This window comes from Orycteropus afer, unplaced genomic scaffold (assembly GCF_000298275.1).
Source record: "Orycteropus afer afer isolate SDZICR_OR568_19922 unplaced genomic scaffold, OryAfe1.0 scaffold00001, whole genome shotgun sequence".
NCBI lineage: Eukaryota > Metazoa > Chordata > Mammalia > Tubulidentata > Orycteropodidae > Orycteropus > Orycteropus afer.
This window is the reverse complement of record NW_006921588.1, coordinates 31,288,888-31,315,312: the sequence shown is the minus strand read 5'-3', so window position 1 is coordinate 31,315,312 and position 26,425 is coordinate 31,288,888. Positions and strand designations below refer to the sequence as shown.

Here is a 26,425-nt window from a genome sequence, read left to right as displayed (position 1 = left end):
ATCATCAGCAAATAGGGATAGTTTGACTTCTTCCTTACCAATTTGGATGCCTTTGATTTCCCTTTCTTGCCTTATGGCCCTGTCTAGGACTTCCAGTACAATGTTGAATAAAAGTGGTGGTAGAGGGCATTCTTGGTTCCTGTTCTCAAGAGGAATGGTTTCAGTCTCTCTCCATTGAGAATAATGTTGGCTGTTGGTTACGCATAGATGTCTTTTTTTATGTTGAGAAGTGTCCTTTCTATTCCTATTTTGCTTGAGAGTTTTGATCAGGAATGGGTGTTGGATTTTATTACATGCCTTTTCTGCATCAATTGATGTGATATGATCATGTGGTTCTCCTTTGTTTTATTTATGTGGTGGATAACCATTGATTGTTTTTCTAATGTTGAACCATTCTTGCATACCTGATATGAACCCTACTTGCTCATAATGAATGATTTTCTTGATATGTTGTTGGAGTCTATTGGCAAGGATTTTGTTAAAGATTTTTGCATCTATATTCATGAGGGATATTGGTCTGTAGTATTCCTTTTGAGTACTGTTTTTCCCTGGTTTTGATACAAGGTTATGCTTGCTTCATAAATTGAGTTAGGGAGGATTCCATCCCTTTGTATGTTTTGGAATAGTTTGAGTAGGAATGGTGCCAGTTCTTCTCTGAATGTTTGGTAGAATTCTCCAGTGAAACCATCTGGGCCAGGAGTTTTTTCGTTGGTAATTTTTTGATGACTTTTCAGTTTCGTCTTTTGTTACGGATCTGTTCAACTTTTCCGCATCAGTGTGGGTCAGTTTAGGTAAATGGTGTGTTTCTAGAAATCTGTCCATTTCTTCCAGATTTTCAAATTTGTTGGAGTATACTTTATAGTATCTTGATATCCTTTTTATTTCATTGTTTCTGTTGTGATGTCTCCCATTTCATTTCTTATTCGTGTTATTTACATTCTCTTCCTCTTTTCCCAAATTTGTTAAATTTGCCAGTGGTTTGTCAATTTTATTGATCTCTTCAAAAAACCAACTTCTGGTCTTTTTGATTTTTTCTGTTGCCCTTCTGTTTTCTATTTCATTGATTTCTGCTCAAATCTTGATTATTTCCTTTCTTCTGGTGACTAGAGTTTTCTTGCTGTTCTTTTTCTAATGTTGGAGATGTTGGTTTAAAGTGTTGAATTTGGCTCTTTCTTCTTTTCTGATCTATGCATTTATTGGTATAAATTTGCCTCTGATCACTGCTTTTGCTGTGTCCCAAAGATTTTGGTATGTTGTTTCCATTCTCGTTTGTTTCAAGGAATTTTTGAATTTCAATTTTTGTTTCTTTTCTTATCCAGTCTTTCTCAAGGAGAGTGTTGTTCAGTTTCCATGTGTTTACTTTTTCTGTTGTTCTTCCTATTGTTGATTTCTAATTTGATAGTATCATGATCTAAGAAGATGCTTTGCAGTATTTCAGTGTTTTGAAATTTATTAAGGCTTGCTTTATGGCCTAGCATATGGGCTATCCTGGAAAATGTTCCATGTGCACTGGAGAAGAATGTATTTTGTGCTGTTGCTGGGTGAAGTGCTCTATAGATGTCTATAAGTTCAGGTTGGTTGATTGTATTGTTTAGCTCTTTTGTATCTTTGTTGAGTTTCTTTCCAGTTGTTCTGTCATTGAAAGTGGTGTATTAAAAGTGTCCCACTGTGATGGTGAAGTCATCTATTTGGCTTTTCAACTCTTTTAAAGTCTGATTTATGTGCTTTGGAGCTCTTTGATTGGGTCCATATTTATTTATTATGGTTACATCTTCATGTTCAATTGATTCTTTAATGATTATATAATGTCTTTCTTTGTCTCATATGGTGGTTTTTGCCTTAAAGTCAACTTGATCAAAAATTAATATTGCCACTCCTGTCTTATGGTTGCCATTTTTTTGATGTATCTTTTTCCAACCTTTTATTTTTAGCCTATTTTTTTCTTTATGTCTAAAGTGTGTCTCTTGTAGACAGCATATTGATGGGTTTTGTTTTCTTATCCAGTCTTCAACTCCCTTTCTCTTGAGTGGTGTATTTAAATCATTAGCATTCAGTGTAATTATCGACAAGTATGAATTTGTTGCTGTCATTTTGTTATGTGTATTTTCATCGTGTCCTTGTTTTTTTTGTTCCATATTATTTTCTGTGCTGAGCTCATTATGTTTATGAATCGTGTTATCATTTCCTTTGTTGCTGTTTTAGTATTTGCTGAATATTTGTGCTTGTCCTCTTTTTTATTGCGATGGAAGATTTATCATTTTCCTTTGAGGTTACCATGTGAGTTATAATTTTCTCCCCAAGTTTAGAACAGTCCATCCTATCTTGCAACTCTCTTGACTTGCTCACCATTTAGAAGTTTTGTAACTACACAGTATTTTCCCACTTTTTGGTTTGTAGTTGTCTTCTCTTGCCAGTTGATGTCTCTGGTTCCCAGTTCACAATCTTATAAGCTTATTTTACTTTGGATATGTCCATAGCTGTGGTTGCTGGGTTATGTTGTCATGTGTATTAATGGTTGGCTGGTATTCACTATTTTTGGTTCTCTGTTCGAAGGACCCCCTTTAGTATCTCTTTTAAGGTTGGTCTGGTTTTAACAAATTTCCTTAGTTTCTGCTTATCTGGCAATCTCCTAATCTCACCATCATATTTGAGGGACATTTTTGCCGGGTATATAATTCTTGGTTGAAAATTTTTCTCTTTCAGGATTTTATATATATCATCCCATTGCCTTCTCACTTGCATGGTTTCTGCTGAGAAATCAGAGCTTATTCTTAATTGGCTGTCCTTTGTACGTAACGTTTTGTTTTTCCCATGTTGCTTTCAGAATTCTTTGTCTTTGGTTTTGATGAGTTTTATGATAATTTGTCTTGGTGATTTTCTTTTGGGGTCTGTCCTGTTTGGGGTTCGTTGGACTTCCTGGATGGATATATTCTTATCTTTCATCATATCAGGGAAGTTCTCCTCCAACAAATCTTGGACAGTTTTCTCAGTGGTTTATTTGTCCCTTCTGTTCTGGAATTCCAATGACTCGTAGGTTATTCCTTTTAATGGTATCTCACATGAACCCTAGGCTTTCTTCATTTTGTTCTGATCTTTTTTCTGATTGATCCTTTTCTAAAGAAGCATTCAGGTATTTGTCTTCAATCTCATTAATTCTGTCTTCTATTGCATCAATTCTACTTCTTTGCCCTTTCAATGTGTTATCTATTTCTGACATTTTAGTATTAATTTTTTGGATTTATATCTGTAGGCTTAGAATCATTTCTAATTTTTCATTTATTTTGCCATTTTGTTCTTGTATTTTCTTCCAGTATTCTTCTAGGGTTTTCTGTGTTTTCCTTGATCTGTCTCTCAATCCATTGAAGGTACCTAAATTCTTTTGTATTCCTTATCAGAGAGTTCCAGTGCTGCCGCTTCCTCAGGGATGTGTTCTGGCTCTGTATGCTGCTCCCTTGTTACTACTACTTTATCTTGCTTTTTGTGTGGACTGTGATGGTCTGTTGTCTCTGAGACGTCGTGGCATTGTTGTATTTAGATCTCTGTTAACTGTTTGTGAACAACAGCCAAGGGTGATTCAGGCTTGTTTCGGTGGTGGTTTATCATTAGCCTGTTGGTGGAGAAGGAAGTGGTGGCTTTCACTTAGTAAGTGAAGCTGCAGGAGGTGTGGGTATAGTTCTGTTGTATGGGGACTGCTGCTGTCTCCCACTCAGTTAGACAAAAATAACAATTGAATAACCATCAAAAAAGTAAAAGCAAATGGACAAAAAAGTACACTCTGTAATCACACAGCAACTGTAACCAAAAAAAGAGAAAAGGGAAAAAGAAGGAAAAACCCTGCAATATCTGGGGAGAGGGCAATAAGAGAAAAAGGTAGAGAAGAATAATGAAGAAAAAAATGGGAAAAAAGCAAAAAGAAAACAAGGAATGGGGTTAACCACAAAGAAAAAAAAAGAATTGCAACCAGGAATAGGGAAAAAAAAAAAAGCTGAAAACTAGAACGTGAGAGGGGAAGAACAAGGAACAGTAAAAAGGACAAAAATAATAATTATAATAGTTTTAAAACAGATAAAAACAAACTTAAATGCAGAAAACAGAAAAAAATTGGGGCTGGGCACCCAGGCTCTGTCCGAGCACACAGATTGGGATGGAATCCCTGCCGGCCCGAAGGTGGGTGGGATTAAAGGATGAGCGCACCTCCGTTTGTGGGGTATAAGAGTAACAAGAGGAATGTCACACCTTTCCAGTCATGCAGGTCCAGAATGTCCTTGGGGTTCCTGGCAAGTGGGACCTGTTCTTAAATCCCTGGAATCTGGGAGAGTGCTGTCACTTTAAATACCCAAAATGGTCAAGCCGCTTGTAAACATTCAAAATCGTTGCACCCCTCTGGACAGAGAGAAGTCCACAGCTCAGCCCGCCTTCCTTTTTGTTGCTTCCCCTTTTATTCCCCAGCCACCTGAGCAGTCTTCTGTGCAGTCCCTGGATAGCAGGGCTGATTTTTAGGTTAATTCTTAGGTCCTACCACTACTCAGCAATATCCAAGCTGTCTGTGCAGTGAGGATTGCTGCCTTGCCGCAGCTCCGTATGTCTCTCTTGGTGTTTTCATGCAAATTCTTCTCCTGGTTGGAATTTAGTCCACTTCTATATCTTTCCCTTCAAGGGTCAGGGGTCCAGGATTATCTTCTGTATCGGTGTTAATTGGTTCCCCTTTTCTTTGTTGAAAGAGGGTCTTGGCAGTCTTTCTGCCTATTCCACCATCTTAACGGAACTCTCCATAGGAGTTTCCTAGATTTCTTCTGTTCTTCCTTCTCATACTCTACATATGCCTACAATGTATTTATTTTAAAAAGTTTTTTTTATTGTGATTTGGGTGAAAGTTTACAGAGCAAATCTTTTTCCATAAAGCAGTTAATACACATTTTGTCTCATGACATTGACAGTAGTTTCCCACAGTGTAACAGCTTTCCTCCCACTTCCTTCCCCTAGCCACCTCTTCCCTGGGTCCTTCCCACTCATGTAGTACTCCCCACTGAACTGTCTCCCTGGGCATATACTGCCCTGCTGTTCTCTCATGATTGATCGCTCCAGGGGGTTTATCTACCTAATGTAAATGTTCAGCCCATATGCCTGTCTTTTGTTTGGCTGGAAGCCACGTGAGTGAGTTCAGTTCCAGACCTGAAGGGCAGCTGGGGGCATAGTCTCAGGAGTTGCACCAGGCTCTGTCAGACCAGCAAAGCTGGCCTTTATAAAAAAAAAAAGATTTTGAGTTTTGTTCCACATTGTTCTCCCATTCTACCCAGGATCTCCTACCCAGATCCCCCTCTGAGTATTTGACAGTGTTAGTTGGGCACCATCTAGTTCTTTTGGTCTCATAGTCATATAGGCTGAGGAATGCATGGTCTACCAGTCCCTTGAACTAATTGTTTCCATGCATCTTTGGTTTTCTTCATTTGTCTTTGCTCTGGATGAGGAGTGACCTGTCATTACATATAGTTGGCTGCTTGCAAGCTTTTAAGATTCCAGTTACCACTCACCAAAGTAGGATGTGGGACAGTGTTATTGTGTAGTATGTTACACCAATTGAGCTTGATGTCCCCTGGACCTATGGTCCCAAACCCACAGGTCCAACTCACTCATTCCCTCCAGGTAGCTGGCTGTGGCCAAGAAGTCATCACGACCTTGGCCCTTGTCAGCTCTGTTGTGTACTTGGACATTCTTACAGCACATACAAATACACTTGTAGATAACATCGTCTGCCAGTCCTATATGTGGTCATGGGCACACTATTCCCTGCCTAGACATACCTGATCATTCAGCCTGTCCACCCATTTATCCACCCATAGATCAGTGTTTGCCACACTGACAATTTAGTACTCCGTGCAAAAGGATTCATCTTTGTTGTCTGTACTTCCCATGTACTTCTCTGTGTCACCTTCTTCCTCAATGCCACCGTGTTGATCACTTGCATTTGGGACACTGCCCTTGCCTTCACCCCAATCGATATTTGTCTCTACCTATCGATCAGGGTTCCCTCCCCTTCCCTTCCATCTTTGGTAACCAAAACAAAGTTTCATTCTATATATAAACTTTTCCTTGACTTTTTACAATAGCAGACTAATATATTATTTGTCCTTCTGTGATTGACTTTATATATGCCTACAATGTTGTTGGGGTTTTTTTTTTGGTGAAAATATACAAAGCATAACATACAACAGTGCAGCAGTTTCTGCATGTACAATTCAGTGACATTGATTACATTCTTCAACTTCTATAACCATTTTTGCCATCTTTTTCCAAATTACTCCTCAACCATTAACATGAACTCGCTGTCCTCAGAGTTGCTGTTGTCAATTTGATCACATACAGATAATTCTTTAAAATAGCACAATGTTAAAAGAGGCAAAAATTCTTTACTAAGTTAAACTATTGTTTAATTAAAGATCACTTCAGGGGATTTTTTCAGTTTAAAGATTACCTCATGGCCATAATTGTTTTCTGGGGGGTGGAGGTGGGTTATAATCCCTCCAATTTTATACCATAAAAGGATTCAGGGATGTGGGTCATACTATTTACCATGTATACATATGTATACACGTGTATGTATACATAAAAAATGAGGACAAACAATAGGATTTTTATGAAGTTAGTTATAGGGCCATGCAAACAACAAAACAAACTTACTGCTGTCAGGTCATACCCAACTCATAGCAACCCCTCTTTGTGTTCCCGAGGCAGTATCTCTATGGAAGTAAATTGCCTAGTCTTCCTTCCAAGGAGTGGCTGGTGGGTTTGAACCACCATTCTTCTGGTTAGCAAATGCCTTAGGCTCTATGCCACCAGAGCTTGTAATTATAGGGTTATAGTGCCCTTTTTTGCAATAGACAATCTAAATGTGTTGTACCAAACTTGGTTAAATGTAATGAATTATATATATATATCAGTATTAAACCCTCAAAATTATTTTTTAACTTACGATTTTCATAATTGCTCTTATTCTTGGGATTTTAGAATTTTATCCTTTGGTGAAATCAATACTGTGATAAATTGTATGAAACGTTATTTATATGACTCCTGATTACCCTACCCCATTATATATGAAGGTAAGGGGCCCTGGTGGCACAGTGGTTAAGTGCTTGGGTGCCAACCAAAAGGTTGGCTGTTTGAACCTACCAGCTGCTCCACAGGAGAAGGATGTGGCAATCTGCTTCTGTAAAGATTTCTAGCCTTGGTAAACCCTGTAGGACAGTTCAGTTCTTTCTGTCCCATTGGGTTACTATGAGTTGGAGTAGACTTGTCGGCAATGTTTTTTTTAAACATACATGAATGATAAACACCAACATAAGACTGCTAATCAATACGGGGTTTCTTTTTGGAGTGTTGAAGATGTTCTGAAATTAGATCATGGTGGTGGTTGTATAAATCTGACTATATAAAATCCAGTGAGTTGCACACATCGATTAAAAGGAGGGTAAATTTTATGTTACGTAAATTATACTTTAACAACACAGAATAAACATGATAGCTTCCTTGGTATATTTTGAATTTGTAACTGGTTAATTATGTTGCTAGAAAATGCACATAATGCACATAGTATTCCTTGCTGTGCCACATCTTAAATCATTTGACGTAATAAACAATTTTATCTTTGTCCTCATGATCTTAGCCTCCATATTTGTGTCCTTTAGGGAAGATTACTTTGCAAAAAAGAATGAAGAAAGAAAACAAAACAAAGTGGAAGCTAAATTACGAGCTAAACAGTAAGTACCATCAGTATATTGAACTAGTCATAACATTTCAATTCCTTAGAGCTTTGATCATGGTACGATTAGTAGTTCTGTGAAGAGCTGATGAAGAGCTCAGAAAATGGTGGTAAGAAGCCTTTCTTTTGCTAGTGAAACATTAGGGTCTTAAGTTGCTTTGATAATCTGGGGGTCACATATAAATGGCAGTTTAGAATTGGATGATTAGAAAGCCTGAGGAATGGCTTTGATTATTAAGTAGTTTAGTGATAGTATTCAGGATTAACTTTATCATTAGGATTTAAGTATTATTAATAAGGATTGAAATTTTTTATATACTAATGAAACAGGTTGTGGTTAACAGTGTTTTTATTTTAGAGAGCAAGAAGAAAAACAGAAGTTAGCAGAAGATGCTGAAATGGTAAGTATAATTATTACTGGTATCTAAGCAATCTATAGGAGCTTTGATTGCTCACCAGAAAGCTAGTGGTTCAAACCCATAAGCCACTCCTCCTAAGGAAGTGGGCAATTTACTTCCATAGTGTTATCATCTCAGAAACCCAAGGAGGGGTCATTATGAGTTGGATCTGACTTGATAGCTGTGATACATACATACACACAAGTCGTTTATAACTCAAAAGTATAAAAAGATGTACAAGAAACCTTATAGCTGTCATTGCATTAAGTATACAAGTAATACTGTCTAAAATCATTAACCTGAGTTGGTAAAGAATGGTAAGCCATTTCTGGTTGTGGTTATTTTAGAAAATTTTTGATTGCCTTGTATAATAAATTAAGGAGCTATGGTGGTGCAGTGCCAAAGGCATTTGACTGCTAACAAGAAGGTTGATGGTTCAAACCCACCAGCTGCTCCATGGAATGAAGATGGGGGAACTCTACTTCGTAAAGATTTACTGCCTCAGAAACCCAGTGAGGGTTGCTGTGAGTTGGAATCTACCTGATGGCAATGAGTTTGGTTTGTGTAATAAACAGATTTTAGATAGCATATAACTATCATTTGTAGAAGAACATTAAAATGAGAAGCTATTGTAGAAAAAAGGAAAAATACTTAACTAAAAACATTTAAACGACTTTAAAATACAGAATCGTCCTTTATAGGTATAGAATGTTAAGCCATTTCTGGTTGTGTTTACTTTTAAGAAATTTTTGATTGCCTTGTATATTTTTGTAGAAATCTCTAGAAGAAAAGATGGGCTGCTTGCTGAAGTTTTCGGGTGACTTAGATGATCAGACCTGTAGAGAAGATTTACACATCCTTTTCTCAACTCATGGAGAAATAAAATGGATAGATTTTGTCAGAGGCGCAAAAGAGGTTTGGAAACATGTTTTTTAGTAGTCAGTTTAAAAATTCATAGATACTGGTCTTTTAGAAGATAAAATTCAAAAGTCCTGTTTCCCTTTGTTTTTTTTTTTTTAAGTAATGTGTTTAAAAATAGTTTTTACTTGATCACTTACTCCTTTTCTGGAGTCATTAGATTTGATGTCTGATATTTTCTGGATTATACTATGAATAACTGTTGTTATGGGTGAATGTAAGTTTCTGTTTCATTTTCCTAATGTTCTGTAAAATCCATTGAAACTGATAATGGCATAGGAGATTTGCAGGATAGGAAAAATGAATTGAGTGAAGAAAAGTTAACTGCAAGACTTCAAAAACTAATGGTGTGCCTTTTGTTTTCTGTCTTTGATGTAGGGAGTAATTCTATTCAAAGAAAAAGCTAAAGAAGTACTGGATAAAGCCAAAGATGCAAGTAATGGTAACCTGCAATTAAGGAACAAAGAAGTAACATGGGAAGTACTAGAAGGAGAGGTAGAAAAAGCAGCATTGAAAAAAATTATGGAAGATCATCAAGAATCCCTAAACAAATGGAAGTCAAAGGGTCATTATCTGATTTTTCTCAGATATTTTATTTCACTTACTTGAGTAAAAATTTTAATCTGTATTCAAAAAAACATTAGCCAGAGATTTTAAAAATTTCTTAATTCTCAATTATGTCTCTACAGGTCGCAAATTTAAAGGGAAAGGAAAGGGAAATAAGATTGCCCAGACTGGATCTGCTAAAGGAAAAGTACAGTTTCAGGGCAAGAAAACGAAATTTGATAGTGATGATGAATGTGATGAAAATGGTGCAGCTGGTAAGTTTTTTGTCTTTTTGTAGTTTCATGAGAAAGTTGTACCTTTCTGAGAAATTATTTGCAGGAAAGCAGTGAGGTGGTTTTTCAACTTCTGTTAAAGTGGCAGTCTTGAATTACTGTGATTTACTCCAGTTATGTTTGTTTGACAAATGAAGGATGAGATTTGGGAGACAGAATCAGGAATCAAAAGGTCTATACTAGAAGAAAACCTTTTTCTCACTGATGTAGGTGAGAAGTTGCTGGGGTTTATTTAGGAGTGATTTTTATAGTTTTACTTTTAAATGTTGATGCGTACAATATGCTTGGAAGTTAAAACCTTAGTAGTTACTTAGGGAAAAAATAGCTTTAAATGTCAACTTAAAAATGTGTAAAGGGATACATCATTATTGCGGAATTCTTTTAGGGGAATGCGTGACAAGAAATACTCAGTGGCCACTAGTCTATACTTATGGTCTGATTTGTTTTCTTTCTTTCTTGAATAGTTTTTTTTTTTTTAATCTTTTTATCTAGGGACAAAAAAACTCACTGCCATCTAGTCTTTTTTGACTCGTAATGACCCCCATTTGGGTTTCCCAGGCTATAAAACTTTATGGAAGTAGATTGCCTCACTTTCCTTCTGTGGGGGTGCTGGTGGCTGGTGGGTTTGAACTGCTGACCTTCTGATTAGCAGTCAAGTGCCTTAGTATGATGCCACCAGAGCTCCTTTCTTATCTATATATAGTTGCTAATTTTTTGAAACAGAATTCTTATTAGTAATTGTGCTCAGTATTAAAATCAAGTAATGCTTACATTGAATTAAACAAATTAACTCTGTTATTGTGTAGGACCAGAGAAAAGAGCGAGAGAAGAAACAGATGGAGAAGAACCTGCATCAAAACAACAAAAAACAGAAAACGGTACAGGAGACCAGTAGTTTAGTAAACTGTTTTAAAATTCATTTAATTTAGGTTTTAATCTACTTTTGTCATTGGAGCTTTTTAAAAAGAAAACCGAATTAGGTCCACTTCAATGTCCACCTGTAAGAAAAGAACATTTTTTTTTGTTGTTTGTCTTTTTGTTTTTAAATGAGGATTTTTTTAATGTATAGCTCTGTTACCAGATGATTCAATTATCAAAAGGTTCTTCCACTAAACTACCTTTTTAATATGAGAATATATTAGTATAAACTTTAATAAAATAAATATATGCTATATAAAAAGAGTGAAAAGTTAGGTTTTTTCCCTCCCTCCCTTTTCATTGTGTTCAAAGCATTCAAGAAAAGTTTATCTGCCACAGTATAGGCTGTTTGTTTGGTTATAAGTCCATCTTATTAGTTAAATTATATCCTGTTTCCTAGGCTTGCTTGCTTTATGTACTAAGAAAACCTGATAACAGAAGAAAGAGTTACTTAATGGAAAAGCTTTTCATAATGGATATAGTTAGTTAGGCCAGAATCAAGAGACTTACTGATTTCTTTTTATGAAATTTGTATGATGCTGGCAGGTCATATCTCAATTCTGTAAAATAAGACACATAAGGGTAAAAATTACATTTCCAAACATAGAACCATCTGACTTAAAAAACTAAGGAAGTACTAAATGCTTGTAAGCCAAACATTTTAGAATTGCCACTTGAATTCATCCAAGTCTGACTTGCTGTATCCCCAGGATTAGCCATGGCAAACTGATCTTGGTGTACCTTCTATAATTTTGGCCATTTAAACTGAAATTTGAGATTATGGGGAGATGATTAGAAGGATAAGAATAGATAAATATATCCTATGAAAATTACAGTAGCTTTTTAATATTTCCTGATGATCATCTATTCTAATTTAATGTCCTAATAACCATACTTATGTGAAAAAATTCTGATCCTGATTTTACTAAAAGTATTTACCTACTAAGCATTCAAATGAAAACCCATTTTCATGTTCTTCTGAAGAATAATGTAAGTTCTTTAAACTATTAAAACTAATCAATGTTAGAAGGTTGACAGTCTACCTATCCTTAACTTTTGTAACATTAATTCTAACCATCTAGATCACAGCTTCTCAAATTTTAAAGTGCAATCAAATCAATTGGGAATTTGGTGGAATTGCAGATAAGTCTGGGTCGGTCCTGAAATTATTTCTGACAAGCTCCCAAATGATATGAATGCTGATGGTCGAGTAGCAAGTACTTGGAGTGGCAAAGCTCTGGTTAGGTATACTGTTAGGACTGTACTAAGTGCCTCATATCACACATTGTAAGACCTTAAGCGAGGTAAGGAATGAGCAATACTGAATATAATAACACATCAGACTTGTTACATTACTAATTACTATGAGCAGTAGTAGTATCTACTTACATATTTAACATAGTGCCAATTCATAGTTACTATTGTGTAAAAAACATTTTCCCCTATTATACTCTTATTTCAGGCTTTTCAAAATTATTTGGATTATAGTTAGCTTTTAGTTTTGTTTTTCCCATTTTGGTGTTTGTATTACCCAATTTACTAATAAAAACGTATCAAATATAATTCAATCATAGTATGAATGTTTATATTCTACTCCCACAAAAAGAAAGAAAATGCTTTCTAAAGTCTTAACTTCTCATCAACTCAGGGACAATTAGAAAATTGAAATGGAAAGGTTATCCAGGCAGTTCTTAAGCTTGTGTGGTGGTACAGTGGTAGCATTTTCTATAAATGTATTTCAAACTGAGTTCTCACCAACTCAAAACCCATGCTTTTAATTGATGTGATGCTATGTAGTGTTCTGTAGTGAACAAATACGTAGGCACTAGTAAAAATTTTTGGTAAAATGCTTAAATTGGGGCAGTTTCAAGCAAACTTCGATATACGTTCAACCTACTTCTACCCCATTTTCAACCCATTAACGACCAAAAACATTTTGCCATACTGAAAAAAAGATGTTCTTATAATGCCTTTTCTTAGCACCTGTATAAAAATTTTGGTCGTGCTAATGCATGTCAGCCCTTTTACATAATCAGAGTTGGGATTTGTTTTGTAAGAAAAGTAAAATTCATGGTCTTACCTGCTATAATATCCATCTTGATTTTCCATTCTGTAGCTTTCTTTTGAATATGCTAAATATAAATAACATGTTAAAATGAGCTGGTTTAAATTTTTTGTTTACTAATAATCAGTATGTTTTTGGACTTTTAAATTTTTATTAGAATTTTAAAAATCTGGAACAGCTAAGCAGATCATGCCTTGGTATCTCCATCCTCTCTGATACCATCACAAGAACCTCTGGCTCTTTGCTGGAGCTACTTACCAGTGATGTCAATCATGTTGCACCAACAGTTGGAGAACACGTCCTTGCACTGCTCTTGCTATGTTACTGACATCCAAAAGATGTACTTAACCCACACAGTATGTACCTCGATACTATGTGCTGTTTCTCCATCCTCCCGAGACAGATTTAATGATGTACCAGATGTGATACATGTGATGGATCAATCTGGGACAGTGAAATCCTGAAGTTGGAAGCCAAGATACTGGGACAGGCCACAGGTCCAAAGCCAGTTTGTGATGACAGTGAGCAGCAGTTCAAACTTTTATCACGCAGAACTCAACATCTTGATAATGTTGCACAAAGATGTTCAAGATAATAGGCAGACAACCACTGCAGAGTCAAGGTTCAATACTTTTAAAAGTTGCCATTGCAGTAAGCACGACCCATGTGCCGTATCATGCACTTGACATCAGAAAATATGTAAGCTTCCTCCTTGTGGGCATCCTCACCACAGATGTGTGGTTTAGGTCAACACCTTATGGCCAAGTATATCTTGTTGCAAGAGATGACAAGATGACCACCTTAGCTGCAATTAAGGACTTCCTTGCAGAGTTTGATGCTGCTCTAATCCTGATACCTGGAGTCACTGATAAAATACCTAAGTTCCAAAGAGCCTGGGATGTGTTCAAAAAGGCAAGAGGTATGTGACTTGAGTATGTGAAGGCCCTTTGAGATCACAAGGCTATGGTGGTAGCCCCAACTCAGTTTCACCATTTGGCATCTTCAGCACTATACCATGCACAGCAGACCTCTGTGACTATAAGGAAGAATTATAGGATGGGTTGCCCAATGCAAGGAAGAATACCACAGAGCAAGCTCAAAGCTGAGTATAAAGAGCTTGAAAAGACAAGCGTATCTTTGTTCAGATGAGCATCTCAGAATTTTAAAGTGTTGGAGTCAGCAAGGATGTTGAGTCCGTGCTTCGTGAGCCTGAATCACAAGTGTTGGTGGCCACCCAGCACCAATACATCCACAGAAGATTAAACTACACCTTAAAAAAATAAAACCCAAACCCACTGCTGTCAAGTTGATGGCAGCCCGAAGTATTATGAGTAGAACTGCTCCACAGGGATTTTTGTGCTATAATGTTAATGGAAGCAGATGGTCAGGCCATTGTTCCATAGTACCACTAGGTGCTCTGAACCACCAACCTTTAGGTTAGTAAAAAAAACCAAACTCACTGCCGTCAACTCGTATCCAACTCATAGCGACCTCCCCTTGGGTTTCCAAGGCTGTATCTCTACAGAAGTAGATTGCCCAACCTTCCTTCCAAGGAGTGGCTGGTGGGTTTGAACCACCAGCTTTCTGGTTAGCAATCACATGCCTTAGGCACTACACTACCAGAGCTCCCTTTAGGTTAGTAGTCCAGTGCAAATCACTTGTACCACCTAGGGACCTTCATTAGAATTTAGACACTTATAAGAGCTTCAACTGGTGGGTAGTATCTCTGAAAAAATAAGACATCAAGCCATATAATTATAGTTAACAATCTAAACCAAAGTATAAGTATATTCAAGTGATAGGGCTATTTCTGAAATCTACCCAAGGATCTATGTATTCACACTGTTTCTGTAGCATTATTTCACTAATAGCTATTCTTCTGGAAATGATTTAGCAGAGGTCTCTGTCCATGGGAAATTCACGGTGGTAGGTATAGTAGTTTAGACCATGATCTCTGGAAGTGGAATGTCAGCATTTGAACTGTAGCTCTGCCATTCTTCGTAAAGATATACTCATTTTTGCTCTGTCTCAGTTTCCTCATATGTCAAATGGGGATAATAATGGTATATCTCATTGGATTGGTGCTGAAGACTGAAAAGTACCTTGAACTAGACCAGGATAACTAATCTGATAGAGAATGGTGAAACCCCAGAGACCATGACCCCTAAGTATCCTGCAGGCCTGAAATTGACCTCATTTCCTACCTTTACTTGTAGCCAAACAATAATAGGGCTACAAAGTGAACAATTAAAATTAGGTAAGTACACTGCTGAGAACAATCAACCATGGGAGGTCAGAAGAGCAGCATTTGCACAGGAAGAAAGCTCACAGAGCAGGAATGCATAGGAAAGATACAGGGAAAAAGGTAACCACAAGGAGGGAGGGTGAAGACATTGTGAGGATTGCAACCAGTGGCAGGAAATAAGATGTGTATAAGTTGCTGAGTGGAAAACGTTTACTCTGTAAACCTGCACCCAAAATCACAAAAGTACTTTGAACTGTGGTAGCACACATAGCCCCAAATACGTTAGCTGCTAGTATAAGTTTAAAATTCTTAAACTATACAAGAGTTTAGTTAATTTATTATATAAAAGATGTATTTGGATTAAAAAATTAGTACATATACAACATTCCAATATCAGCGAAAATCAAAAAAGAGAGTTGCCCATAATCCTCTAAATAATGTATATATAATTTGCCAGAAGTACTATATTGGTGATAACCAATATTCATTTTGTTCATTGGTACCACAAGACCTCCTTGTCATCTTAATTATACTTCTTGGCATCAAGTTGGTAAAATAATTTTCCCTAACATCTTAGGTTAATTATTTCCAACATTCTAAATAATACTGGCATTAATATGTTGGTGCCTATAGTTTTCCCCTGAACTAAATAATTAGAGTTCTTGGCAAATTTTTTCCCTACTTTGAATTTTAGAATTTTTTTTTTAAAAGTATACAGACTTTAAACACAATAATTTAATGAACTCTGGGTCCTTGATAATTTTGTGAGAAATAAATTATGGAAGCATTTTTTTGCTGCCTGATCTTAATGTTAGTAAAGGAGGTTTTTTTTTTTTTTTTTAAGATTATTACATTATGCAATGGAATATGGTTAGTTCTGGCAGAAATGTAAAAGAATGAGTGGTGGATTGAGTTTGGGAGAAAACATGGGAAAAACAGTGCCAACGTTACTTTGCTAAGTATGTCAAATCTCACTGTAAGCCAAGAACTAAATTGTCGATGCCAGTTAAGACAGGGCAACAGCTTGAAGAGTCTCACAGTTATTTGCATTTTTGCCAAGATATACTCATTTTTCACCTAAATGTTCCTATCAAAAAATTACAAATCCCAGGAGGTGGGAGGGAGAGGAGGAAACACTGCAAAAATAAAAATAATAAAATTTTTTTATCAAATCCACCTATGTTACAGATAGAGGGCCAAGAATTTATTATTATTTTTTTAAACTAAGCATTTTTAAGCAATTTTGATACAGGCCTATAGTCAAAGGGTTTAAGGTGAGCTTAGGTGCCAATTTTACTAATAATATAAAACCCACTGCCATCAAGTAGATTCCAACTCAGTGACCCTATAAGACAAAGTAGACCAGGCCCACAGTTTCTACGGCTGTAAATCTTTACAGAAGCAGACCTGCCCCATCTTTCTCTAGCAGAGTGGCTGGTGGGTTTGAACCACCGACCTTTTGGTTAGCAACACGATAGTTAAGCACAACACCATCAGAGCTTGAAATTATAAGCTTACAGCATAAAATAGGGACTGTAAACATTAGAAATTCATTTCTCATACTTCTGTAGCATGCACAACCTACACCAGATAAACTTCTTAAAATTATTTAGTGCTAACTCAAAGGTGCTCTGGTGCAGTGCCTAAAGGTTAGCAGTTCAAACTTGCCAGCAGCTCTGCATAAGGAACATGGGGCAAAACTACAGAAGTACTTCCGTAAAGATTTACCACCTCAAAAACCCAACAGGGGTCTCTATGAGTAAGAATCAATGATGGCAGTGGGTTTGGGTTTTTTTTTTTTTTTTTTTTTGGTGCTAACTAAAACACTTCTGTACCATCTTAAGAAAAATGTATTTATGTTAATGGAATACTCAAGTTAAAATTCAACCATCAGGCCTACTGAGGCAGTGTTGATAATGCTGCCTCCTAGTGGTTGAATATGGCAACACCAAACAATGAAGGTGTTACTTCTTAGTAATGAGGCTCAGGAATTCATTCATATAACTAGATTTTGCTATTTAATTATATTATGCTTTGCCAGCACATTTTACTTGGGCTGCATCAACTGTATATGAGTTGGATAAAATCTATGTTCTGACAAGCTGTACAGAAAAAGGTTGATAACAAGGCTGACTGCTTAACCTTTGGTTTACAAGATTGGCCTTGGAATTTGTACAGCAAGAATGGTGTTAACTTTATATTATTGGTAGGGTCAACAGTGGGTTCTGAGTAGTTAAATTCTGGGGGGAATCAAGTTAATCAGATTTTTGAAGACGTGATGGGTTGGCATCCCTAACCCCATGTTTTCCAAGGGTCAGTTGTAATTTGGCAGTTAGGTAGTGATGTTGTAGTCATCCTCCATTTTCACATAATGCCTGTTTTTGCAAAAACAACCTGGTCTTTGGAACCTAACCGTGTCAATAAGTGAGTGGGTATGTATATATATATAAAAGCTTTAAAGAATAGTAACAGCTAACATAACAGTTACATATGGCAGACATTGTTCTAAGTGTTTTATAAATATTAACTCAGAACAACCACGTGAAGTATATAAGGTACTCTTAGGTCCATATTAACACAAATGGGGAAGCAGCAGAACTTGGATATGAACTCTTGCACTCTGGCCCCAGAATTTTTAATCACTATGTTATACTGAGGAAGCTCTAGTAGTCTAGTGCCTAAGGCACTTGACTGCTAACCAGAAAGCTGGCGGTTCAAACCCAACAGCCACTCCTCGGAAGGAAGGTTGGGCAATCTACTTCTGTAGTGATGAACTGCCTTGGAAACCCAAGGAGGGGTCACTATGAGTCAGGTCCAATTTGACAGCATATAACAACAACAGCAGCATGTTATACTGATGCTGGAGAAAAAAATCCTCCTCCTTCCCACCAATGTCCTGGAATACATCTTAAACACTTGCATGTGTTTTATGCTGACAAGAATAAATGGAAGAGATTTGAATCTGAACTCAGACCTGTTTAGTTCCAGTATCAGCATTCTTTTTTTTTTTTTTTAAATTTTACTGTAATTTGAGTAAAAGTTTACAGAGCAAATTCATCTTCATACAGCAGTTCACATACACTTTGTCTCTTGATAGTGACTGTATCTCCTACACTGTAATAGCTCTCTTCCCACTTCCTCCCCAGAGTTACCTCTTCCCTGTGTCCTTCCTTCCCATGCACTCCTGCCCCCTGAGCTATCTCCCTGTGCATACAGAGCCCTTCTATTCTCCCATGATTGATCTCTCCAAGAAGTTTATCTACCTAATGTAAATGTTCAGCTCATATGCCTGTCTTGTTTGGCTGGAAGCCACTGGAGTGGGTTCAATTCCAGACCTGAAAGGCCATAGTCTTAGGGATTTCACCAGGCTCTATCAGACCAGCAAACCTGGTCCCTTTTATGATTTTGAGTTTTGTTCCACATTGTCCTCCCATGCTATCCACCATCTCCTACATAGATCCCTCTCTGAGTGGCTGACAGTGGTAGCTGGGCACCATCTAGTTCTTCTGGCTTCATAGTCGTATAGGCAGGATCAGCATTCTTAAACCAGGTCTTACTGCCTCCCTTAAGTACATGAGACCATACAAGGGCATTGGGATCACAGGCACCAACTAAGCCTTACCCAGATAAACCAGAACATATTGTAATCCTAGTTATACCACACTTCTTTGACTCTGAATTACAGTCCTTGTCCTGCCAGCAGTTCTTGTCTGAACAGATTTTTGACTCTCCAAAATTTGCTATATAGGCTGGGAAAAAGCTGCTCACAGATTCCAATTAAAGGGAAAATTTAGTATCGATAAGTGCCAGTGTTAAAAACATCAGAAGAAACAGATACTGTGATACTTAGAATTTAGAGTAAATCCTTAAACAGTGTCATAAATTTAAAAATAAACCATAATTCTTTGAACTTACTTCTCTAGTAGAGGATTTGTGTAAAGAATATACTGCTGTTCTTGCCATTTCCAAAGCAATCTTCAGAAAAGCCATATCTATCCCTGTAAAGAAAAATAAAGCTCTTATATACTTGTTATCAAAATAGAAAAATTGTTAACAGGTTTATAAACATTTTTTTCTAAACTCCAAAATAGCCATTCCAAATTCTTTGTGCAATAGAACAGGATACAAATTTTAAAAAATGCATATTCTTTTAAGGTTGATAGAGTAAAACTAGTATTTTTATTACCCATTGCTGTCGAGTTGGATCCGACTCATAGTGACCCCACCTTGGATTTCCAACGCAGTATCACTACAGAAGTAGATTGCCCAACCTTCCTTCTGAGGAGTGGCTTGTGGGTTTGAACTGCCAGCCTTCTGGTTAGCAGTCAAATGCCTTAGGCACCACGCCACCAGAGCTCCCAGAATTTATATTACCTTGGTAAATTAAAGCTAAAGTACAGTTTTTAATATTATATACCAAATTAATGATTTCAAAGATAGAATAGAAGAAGAGCAGTAACTGGAATCATCTAGGGGAACTTTTAAAATTCCATCTTTCCCTCCTCGTAATGACTCCCTATCCTCTGGCCCACAACACATAAAATAGCCACAGTGAGTCACTGTTACTGATGAGCACATGTTGAAACCCTTGGATGTGTTAAAGCATTAAAAAAAGAGTCTAAATGTATAAAACTCTTCACAGGTTTCATAATCAATGATAAAGTTAGAGCAAATCATTCTTGAAAGCAGAGAGAGTATAAATAATAAATGAATAAAAGACTTTATATAAATTTGGAAATAACAAAAATTGAAAAATCCAATTCTCTAGTCACGCACTAAATTGAAATTGTACTAACAATAAAGGTAAGATATTGGTTTATTTAATGAATAGTGATTAATCATTTAGCCCAAATAATCAATGATAAAATCTTGCTTTTCTAGAAATACACCAGTGTATCTGATTCTTGTTACTAACCTTTATTTTTCTTGGTTCCAAAGGGAGGATTCATGATTACTGTATCAAATGACTTGGACATTCTGTTAGATAATGCACTCACGTCACACTGAACCATGTCAACATTTGTTAACTCAAATTCTTCCACATTCCTATTAAATATTTCCAGTGCTGCTTCATCTATGTCAAACCCAACACACAACCTATATAAATACACACAAAGCATAACTATTTCTACCTCCCAAGTTAAAAAAGAAAAAAAGCAAACATGAAACTATCTGGGTTACCACATACCATATTTTGACATAAACAACACAGACTTCCTACGTTGTTTGCCAACGGCTCCTTCCGCCCTGGGAGGTATTTTGGTATGCATGGCTATGCCAATTTTCACATGTTGCTTGTTAAAAAAAAAGTAAATAGCATAGTGTGTTTACAAAAATACCTCCTGGAGGTGAAAAGGGAATGGCTGGCAAATAAATGTAAAGGTACATGTTAAATGCATAAAAATACAATTTTAATCCAATTGACAATGAGTGTTGTTCTTCAACAGCAAGATTTCCCAACCTGGTGAGGGGTTAGAACTCAGATTTTGTATAAAAGGGAAGCATCTGATTGCTGCTGTTAACTTACTTTTTTTTTTTTTTTTGTAGTTTGTTTTGATCATCTGCCTATTCAAAATGTACCCAGTATCAGATTCTTGCTCCCCTAACTTCATGCTGTAGATCTATAAACATAACTCAATTGATCCTGCATATACTTCTTATTAAAGCCACCTCATACCCAAATAGTATATACTGAATTACTTACCCTGCTCCTAACACTGCAGCTCCAATGCTAAGCACTCCACAACCACATCCTAGATCTGCAACCACTTTATTTTCAATGTCATCATATGTGTTATGGATTGTATAGAGCATACATGCTAAAAAATAAAAAAACAGAATAAATAAGCAAAATCCAGTTTGTACAAAACCCTTCCAAAATTACTTTGGTCTTGTATATTTTATCTACCACCAAGTGTGTTCCAGATTACTTAAAAAAATGATGTAATAGTTTGGTATGTAGTAAGAGGCACCACAATATAGGACACTATATAGCAGTGGTTTCCAAAAACTAGTCTCTACTAATGATGTCAATAATGCCAATACTTTGACCAGTCTATGAGATAAAATGAGAAAAATAAGGTCAAATGTTATTTTTCCTCAGCCTGTTTAAAACATTGCCACAACATACACATATACATACATACATATGTTGTTTGTTGTTATGTGTCGTCGAGTTGGACCCGACTCATAGTGACCCCTCCTTGGGTTTCCGAGGCGGTATCACTACAGAAGTAGATTAACCAACCTTCCTTCTGAGGAGTGGCTGGTGGGTTTGAACCGCCAGCCTTCTGGTTAGCAGTCAAGTGCCTTAGCCACTATGCTACCAGAGCCTACATACATATGTTGTTGTTATGTGCCATCAAATTGGACCTGGCTCATAGCAAGCCCTCCTTGGCTTTCCGAGGCAGTATCGCTACGGAAGTAGATTGCCCCATCTTCCTTCTGAGGAGTGGCTGGTGGGTTTTTGAACTACCAGCCTTCTGGTTAGTAGTACAATGCCTTAGGCACTATGCTACCAGAGCTGCCACATATATATACATACATATATATTTATACACACACACATACACACACACACTTTGATGTTGAAATACTAGTTTTATATATAATATGTATATATAAAAGGGTGATAAGAGTAAACAGGTTTTACCTTTTGCATATATAGTACTGAGTTGTCAGTGATGGCAAACACTGATATATGGGTGGATAGATGGGTGGACAGGCTGAACTATTAGGTATGTCTATGCAGGGGGAAGTGTGCCCATGACCATGTATAGGGTTGACAGACAATGTTTCTACAAGTATATTTGTATGTTCTGTAAAATTCCCAGGTACCTAGTAGAGCTGACAAGGGACAAGGTTGTAATCACTTCTTGGCCACAGCCAGCTACCCAGAGGGAGCGAGTATTTGGACCTGTGGGCTCAGGACCTTCCTTGGCTGCAGGGGACATCAAGCTCAATTGGCATAACATACTACACAAAAACACTGTTCCATGTCCTACTTTGGCAAGTAGCAACTGGGATCTTAAAAGCTTGCACACGGACATCTAGATGCAACGATGGGTCTCTCTTTGTCCAGAACAAAGAAGAATGAAGAAAACCAAAGATGCATGGAAACAATTAGTCCAAAGGACTGGTACACCATGCAACCCTCAGCCTATATGACTGTGAGACCAGAAGAACTAGATGGTGCCTGGCTAATACGGTCAACCAGTCAGAAGGGGGTCTATGTAGGAGATGCTGGATAGAGTGGGAGAACAATGTGGAATGAAACTCAAAATCATAAAAAAAAAAAAAGGGACTATGTTTGCTGGTTTGATAGAGCCTGGTGAAACCCCTGAAGACTTTGGCCCCTAGCTGCCCTTCAGGTCTAGAACTGAATCTACTCCTGTGGCTTCCAGACAAACAAAAGACAGGCATATGAGCTGAATATTTACATTAGGTAGATACACTCCTTGGAGAGCTCAATCATGGGAGAATAGAAGGACTGTGTATGCACAAGGCAACAGCTCGGGGCCAGGAGTGCATAGAAAGGAAGGACACAGGGAAGAGGTAACTAAGGGGGGGAAGTGGTAAGAGAGCTGCTACATTGTGGGAAATTGTAGTCGATGTGATGAGACAAAGTATGTGAACTGCTGTATGGAAAATGAATTTACTCTGTAAACTTTCACTCAAATCACAATAAAAATTAAAATGAAAAAAGAGTAAACAGGTTTTAAAAAATATCCTTCCTTGTCAAAATATAAATTGGGCAACACTACATCAGTCTGTAAAATTGTTTTGAAATTTTACTGATCTGTGTCTTCCACAAGTCTAGAAACCACTAATATCAAACAGCATTAACATTTAAAGAGAACAGATCTATTTGGCAACAATTTTGTCATCAGGGTATAGGTATCATGAGTTCAAGCTAGAACCGGAATAGAAAACACCTGTATCTGCAATGTAGCCTTTAGACACATATATGTATAATCTACAGCCACATAAAACAAAAATCCTCACAACTGCACCAGTAAGCAACATCACAATAAATGGAGAAAAGACTGAGGTTGTCAAAGATTTCATTTTACTTGGAGCCACAATCAACATGCATGGAAGCAGCAGTCAAAAAATCAGATGTCATACTGCACTGGGAAAATCTGCGGCAAGTTTTAAAGAGCAAAGATGTCAGAAGGGACCAGTCCCTGGAGAAGGATATCATGCTTGGTAAAGTGGAGGGTCAGAGAAAAAGGAAAGACCCTCAGCAAGATGGACTGGCACAGTGGCTGCAACAATGGGTTCAAGTGTAGAAACAATCGTGAGGATGATGCAGGACCAGCCTGTGTTTCGTTCTGTTGTACACAGGGTCATTATCAGTTGGAACTGACTCAACGGCACCTAACGACAACAGACACGTACTCACAACCTACGTATGAGGTTGACTTGATATGAGAACTATTTAGAAGCAGGGCAAAGATGGAAAAGGAATCTTTCAAACATACAAGGGACTTAAATAAAGTGAAGGCTAAGCATGAGTACCATCACCTGTCTGTCAATTTGTCATGTTGTGCTGACTTGCACACTGCTAGATGCTGGAAACTATGCCACCAATATTTCACTGATCAACAGGGTCACCTATGATGGACAGGTTTCAGCAAAGCTTCCAGACTAAGACAGACTAGGAAGCCTAGTAATCTACTCCTGAAAATTAATAATTGAAAATTCTCTATATAATAACAGAATATTTTCTGATATGTTGTTGTTGTTATGTGCCGTCAAGTCAGACCCAACTCACAGCGACCCCTCCTTGGGTTTCCGAGGTAGTATCACTATGGAAGTAGATTGCCCCATCTTCCTTCCGAAGAGTGGCTGGTGGATTTGAACCACCAGCCTTCTGGTTCTCAGTCAAGTGCCTTAGACACTACACTACCAGAGCTCCATTTTCTGATATATTGCTAGAAAATGAGCCCCGTAAGTAACACCAATGATCTCTCCCTGTGGATATCTGAACTCAGCAAGAATTACTGGCCATTACTGATGCCCTAGGATCTAGAAGTTTTATCAAAAACATAATTACAGGGTCATCTCAGACAGACTGTGCTGGCCTGACTATTGCTGCAGGGGTTAGTATTTGAAGCTGGTATCTCAAAGAATGAGCATATCCATAAGCATGTTACTTACTGGGTGTGAAATAACAGATTGTTATTTGAAAAAAAAAATGGATGTCACTAAAAATCCGTACAGCCAGAAGACATTAAAGTCATAATTTAAATGGAAATGACTGGCCTCGACTCAAACAGTAGTTTTGTGCCAGTTTCTGTTTGGATGATGACAAAATTAAGTGCAATTATGCCTTGGCTCAAGAGACATTTGAAAGGATGGCTACACTAACTGAAACTCTGGATTGAATCCTGTCACCATCTTGTTCAATCAATTCTTCCAAATGCCCCTGTAAATTATTAACAAAATTGGTGGTATTTATGCTGTCCTCATGGGTCACAATGAGACCAGACATGACGGCCAGTTTTGCTTCAGTCAAAGTTACCAATCAGAAGTCTACTAAAATGTAGAGTAAAGAGTTAAATAAACCTGCCCCAGCACTAGTAGCAAAGTTCAACAAGACAGAAATAACAAATGGTGGTGAGGATGAGGAAAGACTGGGGCTCTCATACACTGCTGGTGGGACTGTAAAATGGTAAAACCACTGTGGAAAGCAGTATGGCGATTCCTTAAAAAGTTGGAATTAGAAATACCATTTGACCCAGCCATTCCATTACTAGGTATATATCCTAAAGAAATAAAAGCCAGGACAAGAACAGACATACGCACACCCACGTTCACCACAGCCCTATTTACAACAGCAAAAAGTTGGAAACAACCTAGGTGTCCATCAACTGAAGAATGATAACCAAACTATGGTGCATAAACACAATGGAATACTGTGCAACCCTAATGAATAACATAGAATCTGCAAAACACTGCATAACATGGATGAACTTGGAGGACATTATGCTAAGTGAAATAAGTCACTCACAGAAGGACAAATATTGTATTAGTCCATTATTGTAAAAAGTCAAGGAAAGGTTTATCTGTGGAAGGAAATTTTCTTTGTTGGTTACCAGGGGTGGGAGGGGAGGGAAGGGAACATTGTTACATAGGTAGAGACAAGTATTAATTTGGGTGAAGAGAAGAACAATATACCAAAAGTGAGTGATCAACGTGGTGGCACTGAGGAAGAGGAAGGCATAGAGAGGTACAGGGGAGGTACAGACAACAAAGATGAACCCTTTTGCACACGTACAGTACTGCGTTGTCAGTTCAGGCAAACATGGCTATACGGGTGGATAGATGGGTGGACAGGCTGAACTATTAGGTATGTCTACGCAGGGGGAGTGTGCTCAAGACCATGTATAGGGTTGACAGATAATGTTTCTACAAGTGTCTTTGTATGTTCTGTAAGAATTTCCATGTGTATAGTAGAGCTGACAAGGGACAAGGTTGTAGTTGTTTCTTGGTCACAGCCAGCTGCCCAGAACGAACAAGCAGTTGAACCTGTGGGCTCAGGACCATACTTGCAGGGAACATCAAGCTCAATTGGCATAACACACTACACAAAACACTGTTCCACCTCTACTTTTGCGAGTAGCAACTGGGATCTTAAAAGCTTGCAAGTGGCCGTCGAGATGTAACAATGGGTCTCTCCTTATCCAGAGCAAAGAAGAATGAAGAAAACCAAAGATTTATGGAAACAATTAGTCCAAGCAACTGGTACACCATGTGATCCTCAGTGTATACAACTACGAGACCAGAAGAACTACATGGTGCCCGGCTACCACTGTCAACCACTTGGAGGGGGATTTATGTAGGAGATCCTGGATAGTGTGGGAGAACAATGTGGAACAAAACTCAAAATCATTTGGGGGAAAAAAAATAAAAAGGGACCAGGTTTGCTGGTCTGATAGAGCCTGATGGAACCACTGAGACTATGGTCCCTAGCTGTCCTTCAGGTCTGGAATTGAACCCACACCTGTGGCTTCCAGCTAAACAAAAGACAGACATATGAGGTGAACATTTATACTAGGTAGATACACTCTTTGGTGAGAACAATCATGGGAGAATAGAAGGGCTATTTATGCACAGGGACATAGCTCAGGGGGCAAGAGTGCATGGAGGGAAGGACACAGGGAAGAGTTAACTATGAGGAGGAAATGGGAGGGGAGCTGTTGCATTGTGGTAAATTGTAGTCAATGTCATGAGACAAAGTGTATGTGAACTGCTGTATGGAAAGTAAATTTGCTCTGTAAA

At 37.6% G+C, this 26,425-nt stretch overlaps 2 protein-coding genes across 2 annotated transcripts in view; one reads left to right on the top strand and one right to left on the bottom strand.

The window, feature by feature from the left end:
- SSB (small RNA binding exonuclease protection factor La) overlaps positions 1–10,806 on the top strand; it is a 17,556-nt gene extending 6,750 nt beyond the window's left edge. Inside the window, exons 6-11 of the mRNA XM_007944980.2 lie at positions 7,683–7,754; positions 8,115–8,157; positions 8,929–9,069; positions 9,451–9,637; positions 9,762–9,893; positions 10,718–10,806. Coding sequence (XP_007943171.1) covers positions 7,683–7,754; positions 8,115–8,157; positions 8,929–9,069; positions 9,451–9,637; positions 9,762–9,893; positions 10,718–10,806 — 664 coding nt within the window. The remainder of the gene's footprint in view (positions 1–7,682; positions 7,755–8,114; positions 8,158–8,928; positions 9,070–9,450; positions 9,638–9,761; positions 9,894–10,717) is intronic.
- Positions 10,807–10,870: 64 nt separating this feature from the next.
- The window catches only part of METTL5 (methyltransferase 5, N6-adenosine), a 21,239-nt gene continuing 5,684 nt past the window's right edge, over positions 10,871–26,425 (bottom strand). Inside the window, exons 2-7 of the mRNA XM_007945082.2 lie at positions 20,844–20,958; positions 20,055–20,236; positions 19,055–19,137; positions 12,910–12,961; positions 11,340–11,389; positions 10,871–10,909 (exon numbers count right to left, since the gene is read on the bottom strand). Coding sequence (XP_007943273.1) covers positions 10,871–10,909; positions 11,340–11,389; positions 12,910–12,961; positions 19,055–19,137; positions 20,055–20,236; positions 20,844–20,958 — 521 coding nt within the window. The remainder of the gene's footprint in view (positions 10,910–11,339; positions 11,390–12,909; positions 12,962–19,054; positions 19,138–20,054; positions 20,237–20,843; positions 20,959–26,425) is intronic.